Here is an 11,427-nt window from a genome sequence, read left to right as displayed (position 1 = left end):
TCTTAAAAGAACGATAGGACCTAAACTATTGTTGCAGTTTAATTGGTATTCAAAATGGACAAAATCGGTTTACATTTGGACATGGCCACAGGTTCGCTTTAGAAAATGACTAACGTTCATAACAGGCTTAAAAATACTAAGTAGTATTTTTATAAAATTATGCTTAAATTTTTTATGAACCAAAATGCATATTTAAAACGAAATGCATATTTAAAACGAAATTTTGATCACCTTGGTTCATAATATGATCATGTATAACAATATTATGATAAATACAAAAATATCATAATGAAATATGTTGTTGGTATATAATCATAATATGATATTTTAAAATTATTACAATAACGATAATATGTTTAGAATACAATTATAATTTTAACCACAACCATGTTTTTTCTCTTCGTGCTCTTACAGAGAATTATATCATTGTCAACAAATCGTTTAAAACCCAAAAATAAAAGTATTAAGATATACATATACATTTCACAAAAATGGTTTGTTATTAGAAATTTATCACTCTCAGGAATTCGGAATTAATTGATAATTGACCCAATTGCTAACTAAAGGCCCTCTTCAAAAAATCATTCGGATGTTTATATTTTGGTTTTAAATGTTACTTTTTAATCATTTTAATCATAATCATTTAAGAAAAAAGTTTTTGTTCACCGAACTTTGAAAACCAAACAAAGTTCGGTTAGGCCGAACTTTCAAATTTACCGAAGTTCGATGTTCCGTACCGAACGAAATTTGGATTTCGGTCGGACTATATAAATTTTTTTTTAAATTCATATTAATTTATTTCTCCGTTATTTATGCATTTATTAAAGATTCGTTTGATTTCAACAAACATTCAGACATAGTTTAATCAACTCCGATACCTAAATGATTCAGAATATATATATTTTATGGGGTCGGAAAATACTTAAATATACCCTTCTCACGAAATTCCACACAAAGATGTTTCATGCAGACCAAAATTGCATGAAACTCTACCCCACATATAAGGTTCCTTTCAGCAAGCAAATTAAATCTTCCACCTAAAAAACGTATATACCGATGAAATTCGACGTACATAGTTTCTTACAAGACAAAATCTCTCCGCCAAATTATATTAGTTGGTTAGTTAATATGTATTGCGCGCTCCTCAACCATTGCCTCAGGTGCGAATCGAACCCAACACTTCCGGTCTACCAGAAAACAAAAAACCTGATAAAAGATCACATACAGCAATCCCTAAACCCAATGAAAGTGGATATACGACTTTCAAAATTTACAGTTTATATATGAATAACAATTTTCTTATTAAAAAGTCCATCATTTAACATCAAGGTTTATTACTTTGCAAACTGTTTTCCAATAACTTTTCAATAACTGCGTTTTCGAGACTTCAAAATTGTATTTGGTAAAAAAGGAAATCTAATAGTTAATTGGAAAGATGTTCATGTGGAAAGACAGTTAAAAAGTTTGTTGTTTGTTTTTTATTGCAATTATAGAATACATACCGAATACGTATGTAAATAAAAAGTTTTTGAATTATTTAAAAAAATTTATGAATACCGACCGTATGTCAAATAAAATCAATAATTTTAAGGAAATTAAATTAAAAATTATGTTTGGACTAGAAAATTGTATTATAATACAAACATTTTTGACAAGTATTAATACTCAGTATTGTAGTCTGAAAATACCTTTCACTATACTGAAGTAGAAATCTAATAAAAACAAAATAGCAAAAATTTTGCTATTCACATTATTGGTTAATAGTAATTAAGAGCATTCGTCCACTGTTTTTGTAAAATTATTCGAAATTATAAATTATGCTTTTTACTTACGTATTTAGAAATGTTTACCCGATTTAATTTGCTTAGTGTTTCCCTTATCATTAGCCGCATTTTTTACAAACTTTAAATAAACAAATGCAGTAACTAATGTAGTTATTTTAAAATGTATCATTAAAATTATACTTTTTCAATTGTGATACTTGCAATACTTTAGCTACTGAAATAATGTTTAATTAACTATTTTTTACATATTTTAAAAAATATTTGCCATACGTTTATGAATATCTAAAAAACATATTTTTTTTTTAAATAATTGAATAATTTTGTAATACGAAGCATTGCCGTATTAAAATTATTTAAATTCAATTTCTTTTAAATGAAGAACCGACATTTTTGCACTAAAATAATTATTTTTTCTTTGGCCTTATGTTACCTTACATAGTGTATTCTTAGAAAATTATGACCAAAATAAAATTTCTCCAAATATATTTTTTTTCTTTAAAACCTCTTTAACGAATTTCACAGAAAATTATATCATTCAAAAATCCATATTGAAAATATTTTAATTTGAATAAAAAACCGATAGTATTGTGAAATTTGTAAAAAATCTTACAATTAAAAAAAGTTTATTAATAAATTCTTGGTTAATAACAAAATTTAGAGAATGTTGCAGACAATATAGCAAACGGATACATGGTAAAGGTGCATATTTTTATGTTATCTTAAAATTGGGCTCTTCGTAATCCAGGTTCATTCATATCAGTGTCCATTCCACTTAAATGTTTCAGTAATCAAAACTATTAACATCTATATATTACGCTTTAATATATATTTGAATAGTTGCTATGATCGAACATTTAGTATTCGTCACCTTCACCTACTTCGCCTTCGGCAGAGTCAATGCCAACTTCTTCGTAATCCTTTTCTAAAGCAGCTAAATCTTCACGAGCTTCGGAAAATTCACCCTCCTCCATACCTTCGCCCACGTACCAATGTACAAATGCACGTTTTGCATACATTAAATCAAACTTGTGATCCAAACGTGCCCATGCCTCTGCAATTGCTGTGGTGTTGGACAACATGCAGACAGCACGTTGTACTTTGGCCAAATCGCCACCTGGTACAACGGTTGGTGGTTGGTAATTAATTCCAACTTTGAATCCAGTAGGGCACCAGTCAACAAACTGAATTGAACGTTTAGTTTTAATGGTAGCAATAGCGGCATTCACGTCCTTTGGCACAACATCACCACGATACAACATGCAGCATGCCATGTACTTTCCATGACGAGGATCACATTTAACCATCTGATTGGCCGGTTCGAAGCATGCATTCGTTATCTCAGCCACAGTCAACTGTTCGTGATATGCCTTCTCGGCCGAAATAACAGGAGCATACGTAGCCAATGGGAAATGTATACGAGGATATGGCACCAAGTTTGTCTGGAACTCAGTCAAATCGACATTTAGGGCCCCATCGAAGCGCAAAGATGCCGTAATCGATGACACTATTTGACCAATTAAACGATTCAAGTTTGTGTACGTGGGTCGCTCAATATCCAAGTTGCGACGACAGATGTCATAGATCGCTTCATTATCAACCATAAAAGCACAATCCGAATGTTCAAGAGTCGTGTGGGTAGTCAATATAGAATTGTATGGCTCAACGACAGCTGTTGATACCTAATTAATAAAAGAATTAATTAAGAAAATCAATTAATTTTTAATACTAAAAACTAAAAACGATTAATTTAATGTCGCACTATGTATAGCTAACATAAGAAGCGGATGTAACGATATTTGTAGTTAATTAACAAATTAATTAACTTTATATCAAATAAAATACTTACATATGTATAACATAATATATTGTGGTGGTATTGAACTATTTTTAAGTTAGTAATTTAATCGAGTGAGCTGATCGAACATTCTATTATTGCAACCAAAACAACACACATATACAATATGTGTAAGTAACTATCACTTTTTCACAAAAGTAAAAAACTGTAAATGACCAATTAAGAGTGTGAATAAATTAAAAAATGTTTAAAAACATTTGTTTTAATTAGGAAAAAACTCATATATTTAAAAAATAGCAAACTTATTACATGCATATTTTAAATCAATTACAAAATTTTCTATAAAATAATCACCCCTATCGTGAAAATTTTGTTCCCTTGAAATTTTCATTTCCCTCGAAAAGAAAATTGCTATCGTGAACAATTCATTCACAATAGTTGATCTTGTATAGAACAGCTGTTCAATGTTTACATCTCACAACAGATGAATTTTTCCACGACAAAAAAGTTAGTGAAGTAAAAAAATAAAAAAGGAAACATATTTCACGTGAAATTATGATTGGTGATAGGGGTGTAAATGTATGAACTCTTAGGTAAAACAAATATATGAGATCTCTTTTATAGTTCATTAACAAAATTAGGTTTCAAAAAGAAGCACGTCATACCTATATTTGATGTTTATGATAATATTTTCTTCGGAAGTTTCTTGGTTCAAAAAATGTAAATCTTCCATCTTTTTTCAATCAAACCCGATATATATTTAATAGAAACAATTAAATTGTGTAATTACCTGAGGAGCAGGATAAATGGAAAATTCCAATTTAGACTTCTTTCCATAGTCAACCGAGAGACGTTCCATGAGCAAAGAAGTAAAACCACTTCCAGTTCCACCGCCAAAGGAATGGAATACAAGAAAACCTTGTAATCCGGTACATTGGTCAGCAAGCTTCCGAATACGATCGAGAACCAAATCCACAATTTCCTTACCAATTGTATAATGACCACGAGCATAATTATTGGCAGCATCTTCTTTTCCAGTGATTAATTGCTCAGGGTGGAAAAGTTGACGATAAGTACCGGTGCGTACCTCATCTAAAAACAAAATAATAATTTCCGCATTTTTATATGTGGTTTTTGAGATAACTTAAAACTAATTTTTGGTTAACCACAGATGAGTCAAAGGTGACACTAAAGCTAACCATTTTACTTATAAAATATTATTAAGTTTATTATTCACAATACATCCCAGCAAAAAATGTGAGAAAAAAGAAGTAGAATTTTCACGAAAAAAACTTACTTGAAGTACTTCCAATTTTGGTGAAAAACCTATGAATTTTATATTAGCGTGTCATTGGAGGGATGTTGTTCATTTTTGACAACTATGAATTACATCTATTCTTATTCATAGATGCAATAAAAATCCGATATTTGGATGTCAAAAATAAACCGAATTCAATGACATGCTTATGTCAATTTCATTGGTTTTTCACCAAAGTTTGATGTACTTCGAATATGTTATTTGTAATGACTTTTCTACATATCCTCACTTTTAACTGGGTTTTCATTTGAAAGAAAATATTTGGTTTATAAAAGCGAAAAATATATAATAGCATTTTTAGATGTGATTAAGATGTCGTTTGTAAAGTATCACATCAATTATTTTTTGCTGGGATTAGTTTCAGTTAACCGGAAGTTACCTTATGATGAGTTAACTTCTAGTGCATAAATAAAAGAGCAGCTGTGAGTAATCTGTGCAATTTTCCTATATTTTTGTACTATTTTCTACCAAATTATTACTGATTATAATGCAATAAATATGCATCAACATTCCCTATCTATACACACCATTTCCTTATTCCTCATAATATGTAAGCAAAAAGTTTTGTAAGTTTAATATTGTCATAAATATTTATTTTATAAAGAAAAATGTTAAAAAATTGGAGTATTTTTGAATATTTTAGATTATTTTGAAAAGTATACAGCTCCTATAATACTCTAAAAGTCGTTTTGCGGAACTGAGGGACTTTTTAAAAAAATGTTTTTTTATTTTATTTATAGTACAACAATTGTATACAACTTTTTTAAAAATAGAAAAAAGACCAAAAACATTTTCTAGTAGTTATGCCTTTTGTTGTAGATGATCGATATGACACATGCACATACAGTGTCTCTCATAAGTATTCGAATTCAGGTATAATATGAAAAGAAACCAAATTTAATAACATATTTTGTATGCAAAATTAATAAAATTATTTGTTAATTAAATCTAGACAGTCCTTAGCTTTGATATCACGCTTTATAAATCTTTAAAAATTCACATTTACTTAAATTAATTTAACTTCTTTTAAAAAATAAAATAAAAAATAAAATAAAATTACTTCACAAAAGTATTCGAATTTTTCCTGTATTTCATGTTGAACATATTTTACGAAACATAAAAATTAGAATCGAATGGACTTTTTACTTAAAATTGTTTTAAGAGGTTACTATCAAACGAAATAATTTATTTTTGGCCTATTTGGCCCTGAATTTGGGGCATTTGTACTGTCTTTTCATATAATATCATTAATATTAAGATTTTTGACCATATTTGCCATTTTTTCTCTTTTTCCAGAGATAAAACCAAAATTTAATATTGGGATTTAATAGATTCCTTGAGGTATCTAAAAATAATTATTTTTGTTATAAGGATCTGTTTTTAAACATTCCAAGATATATTTTTGGTATCGTTCTTCTGTTTCTAATTAAATTATCTGAATCTTAAGACCTTTTTCGTACCACTAGGATCGATATTTTCCGACAAATTTGGCTAGTATATATTATTGTAGATATAAGCACTAATACATTTTAAATTTTCAAGACATCGTAGCGGTATACAACTCCAAAACATGCCTTAATAAAACGTCATCCTATGCAGTATATTTTCGTTTTACTACTCATAACATTCATGATTATGTTGAACATTACAACAACAGTGTATGTTCAAAATTTGGGGTTTATTTTGATCAAAGTAGATAATATTTAAACAGATATCAATATTTTTGAGTCAGACCATAATGATATGGTAACATTCAACCTAGAGGCCATTTTTTATAAAAAGAATGATTCCACTATATTGAGTGTCGTTTCTTCGAGGCATTTTTTGGAGTTGTACACTTCCACAATATATTAAAACTTAAAACGTATAACAGCTGATATCTAAAACAATGTATAGAAGTATTATAAAAATATACTTGTGTTCCAATAAATTGAATAAGCGATAGAAGAATGATTCCAATAATATATCTTGGAACGTTTAAATACAGATTCTTGTAAGAAAAAATATTATTTTTAGATACCCTAAGAGGTATATTAAATCCCAATAACAAATTTTGGTTTTATCTCTGGGAAAAAGTGAAGAAAATAAAAATCGCCATTTTAATGATATTGCATGAAAAGATGGTACAAATGTCCCAAAATTGTGGACCAAATGGTCCAAAAATATATCCATTCGGTTGATAGTTACCCCTTAAAACAATTTTTAGCAAAAAATAAACATTCGATTCTAATTTTTGTGTTTCGTATAATATAGTCAAATATAAAGTACAGAAAAAATTCGTATACTTTTGTGAGGTAATTTTATGGACTTTTTTTAAATAAAGCTAAATTAATTTAAGTAAATGTGAATTTTTAAAGTTTTAAAAAGCGTGATATCATAGCTAAGGACTGTATAGAAAATTTAACAAATTAATTTATTAATTTTGCATACAAAATATGTTATTAAATTTGGCTTCTTTTCTTATTATACCTAAATTCGAATACTTATGAGAGACACTGTACATTCATATGTATGTATGTATGTATGTATGTATGTATGTATGTATGTATGTATGTATGTATGTATGTATGTATGTATGTATGTATGTATGTATGTATGTGGATTAATACTTACCAACTACAGTTGGTTCCAAATCAACGAACACAGCACGTGGAACATGTTTACCCGCACCAGTTTCACTAAAGAAAGTATTGAATGAATCATCTCCACCTCCAATTGTCTTATCAGATGGCATTTGACCATCAGGCTGGATGCCATGTTCCAAACAGTAGAGTTCCCAACAGGCATTACCAATTTGTACGCCAGCCTGACCAATGTGTACTGAAATACATTCCCTCTAAAAAATCACAACAGAAAGATAAAGAAAATTAGAAAACGATTTCAACACTTGTCATGGTTCAGAGATTTTAACAATATTCACTTTAAAAGTTTTCTGTGTAAATATAATTATCGCCTAAAAAGTAGAAATAAGTATTTAAGTGTGTCGTTTCATTCGATTAGTTTCTTATAGTATAGTTAGATTTAATACCCACACTCAAACAAGATGGGAGTATATTGATTTTGTCATTCCGTTTGTAACACATGGACACATTGATCATAGATCTACAAGAGTATATATATATTGGGTCCTTATTAAATTTTAATACGATCTAGCCATGTGTCCGTGTCCTTCAGCCTGTCTTTTGAAAGCACGATAGGATCCGAACGGAAAGAGCTAGGGATTTGAAACAATCCCTATAGGCTAGGTTTATTTGGTATTGAAAATTGGCAATATCGGTCGACGTTTTCGTATAGCTCCTATACAAGTGGCTCCCGAAATCATAGCCATATAGCGATGAAATTGTGGTAATATGAATACATATTTACTTTTAATTGTTATGTTTCAATATTTATATGTATTTCTTTACAGACAATTTATTTCCACAAATTAAAAGGAGCATGAGAGGATTTTACATTCTGTGAGGTATGTAAAATGGTGAAATGATAGATAATTTATGTATATGTTTACTATGTATATTAATAAAATTAATAAACATAGTAAACATATAATTAATATATCTTAAAATTTTAATAAATTGTGTTTTATTATAAATTGGTATAGCCGTCAGATTTGACGGATATATTCTTCAAGTGTGATTGGTCAACTGTGATAGATATATCCATATTAGTAAAAAGCAAAAGAGTGAGCAGCTCAAATATATGTTTTAAAATCAGTAGAATTCATAAGTCCAAGAGGGATGCAAAATCACATGTACTCAAAAGTTTCCATCAAATTTTTCATATTGCCCTTAAGAACTTGATAGACACTTTGTTCTACACATTGATCCATATTTCCTTCAATAGTGTCAGTCAAATGACTGTCACTGTTCTTGTAGGGATATCAACATATTGTTTACTGCATACCGTTTGATTGTAGGTATATAAGATTCGGCATAGTCGAATATAAAACACTGTTTTTTTCTAAATTATGTCTTTAAGAATTTATTAATTTGAATGTTTATATAAGAATAGGTACGGTATGTACATATATATACATTTATGTAAACCGCTACATTAAAATTACTTTTTATAATATCGAAATTAATCGTATATTTATAATTTTTTCTGCGAGGATGTGTCCAATCAAATATCCGGAACCGGAACTTAGTAAAATTTTAGGGTTTATATATGATAAAATCCATAATAATGGGAACTTATTTCATTTTAGTTTCCATTAAAAAATTCCACATCTGGAGATGAGAAATAAGAAATTATTGAACAAGTCGGTTTTTGTGATATTTCTAAAAAAGAAGTTGGTACATTCTTTTAAAGAAGCTCTAAAGTTTAATACACTTCACTATAATCGCTTAATAAAGATTTCTCATATAGCACAAGGACATTCTTAAACCATTAGATCCTAACCATCTTAAAATCAATGAATTTAAATTATTTGTTGTATAATGAATCTTATTATGGTTTAATTTAAAAACAAAAAAAATTGTAAATACGGGACAATATGGTTATATAAAAAAATTTATTTTTTAATATTTTGGTACTTTCTTACATATAAAATCCAATCAATTAGTATTAGGAATATTAATTATGAAATATATTGAATTTCTCTCTGAATTACCGCATTCAGTGCACTTTTTGATACTTCATTGATATTTGTACTAAAATAAACTACATAATTAAAATTTATGACATGGGATGAATTCTTTACTGACACTTTAATTCCCATTCACCAAAAATGTTGTCCGGTAGATCCTCCAGTAATATATCCTTTTTTATCAAGTGCTTGGCAATATTTGGAAATATAATAAAAAACCTAAATATTAAATGATTTTATTATAATGATAACCAGAAACACCTAGCCTTTCTATTAGAAGATCTTTCGCTGAAGGCTTATAAGAAGACCTATAACGTAATGTATGTATATAAGATATCATATTAGATCTGCAGTCGAAGGCTTTGTAGAAAGTCTGTATAGGAAATTATTATAAAAGTTTTAGGAACATATTCATAATAATTTATCAAAGTTTTATAATTGCCTATGCAGGCAATGTACAAAGCCTGTGGAAGCATGGGTTATTAGGGAAGATATTATTAATAAATTGGCATTAAACTTAAGAAATTGACCTTAAAGAGCCACATGTGTCCTTTCCAGTTTATAAGCCTGACTAGCTAATACCCTGTGTGCTTCACTAACCCTATCGAAATAAATACATAATAATCAAAAAGTTATTTATTAAGTTACTAAATTATAACATTTTTCTTAACGGTTTATTATAATTTCTCTTGATGACAATATATTTCATTTAAATTCTAAAATATTACATTAATGATATATTTACTTCTTACTTGCTAAAATTTAATATATACCTTTAGTCTTTAATATATACCTTTGTAGATAACTATTTTTTCTATTTAATTCATGGGGGGCTTCAAGCTCCGCAGATTAAAGTCCGCTCTTTATCTTCAAAATGTTCAGGTGAATATTAAAGTAATATAAGCAAAATTTGATGAATCTAGTTCTATATTTTCCTTGATAAACAATATTTTGTATTTTATTCATAGTCCTCATTAAAAGTTCGATCGTTATACTAGAAATGTTCAGATGAATGTCAAAATTCTTCAAGTGAAATTTAATGATTCTATCTCTAACAGTTTCTCAGATATACAAATTTTTCGATTTTATTCATATGGGCGCTCCAAGCCCCATCAGATGAAAGTTTGCTCTTTTTTCATAAAAATGTTTAGATGAATATTAAAGTTCTTCATGCCAAATTTTAAGAAGGTGCCACGCACCTAACGCTAATCCTCCCACATTTTATCTTAAATAATCATATTTACACTAAAGAGGCTCCGACAAAGCTTTAGGACTCTAACTGTTATATTATCTCAAGAAAAACTAATTTTTGTATTCAATTAATATGGGAGATGACGCTACCCTCATGGGTAATCCGCCAATTTATTACATGTTTACATGGATGTTAAAGTTAATCATGCAAAATTTTAAGATTCTAACTGTATTAGTTTCCAAGATAAACGAATTTTTGTATTTAATTTACATGGGAGGTACCACGACTCCTAACGCTAGTCCTCCCACATTTTATCCTAAAATAATCATATTGACACTAAAATGGCTTCGACAAAATTTGAGGACTCTAACTGTTACATTATCTCAAGATAAACGAATTTGTGTATTTAATTAATATGGGAAGTGCCTCCGACAAAATTTGAGGACTCTAACTGTTATATTATCTCAAATATACGAATATTATATATTTTTTTAATGTGGGCGTGGCTCTCGCCCACTTGAAAATTCAAAATAAAAAGCAGCCTACCGGACATACAGAAATACGCTTTGAAATCGGTTCAGCCGTTTCCCAGCAGTTCGACGGGACAGTCCCGAACTGACCATTTAACCTACCACTTGTGGTGGGCCCTAGCCACCTGACTACCCAGGTGACCAACTATTTTAACATGGGCTTGTCCTACGAGGAAGTCAATCGTCACTCTACACCTTACAAAGAGACAGTAAAGAGACG

At 29.1% G+C, this 11,427-nt stretch overlaps 1 protein-coding gene across 1 annotated transcript in view; it reads right to left on the bottom strand.

Moving 5' to 3' along the window:
- Positions 1-2,369: 2,369 nt before the first annotated feature.
- LOC111685099 (tubulin alpha-3 chain) overlaps positions 2,370-11,427 on the bottom strand; it is a 19,581-nt gene continuing 10,523 nt past the window's right edge. Inside the window, exons 2-4 of the mRNA XM_046948856.1 lie at positions 7,511-7,733; positions 4,370-4,671; positions 2,370-3,463 (exon numbers count right to left, since the gene is read on the bottom strand). Coding sequence (XP_046804812.1) covers positions 2,639-3,463; positions 4,370-4,671; positions 7,511-7,733 — 1,350 coding nt within the window. The 3' untranslated portion in view covers positions 2,370-2,638. The remainder of the gene's footprint in view (positions 3,464-4,369; positions 4,672-7,510; positions 7,734-11,427) is intronic.

The sequence above is a fragment of the Lucilia cuprina genome, chromosome 4 (assembly GCF_022045245.1).
Source record: "Lucilia cuprina isolate Lc7/37 chromosome 4, ASM2204524v1, whole genome shotgun sequence".
Taxonomy (NCBI): Eukaryota; Metazoa; Arthropoda; class Insecta; order Diptera; family Calliphoridae; genus Lucilia; species Lucilia cuprina.
The sequence above is the reverse complement of the archived record's forward strand: the minus strand, read 5'-3'. Positions and strand labels throughout refer to the sequence as shown.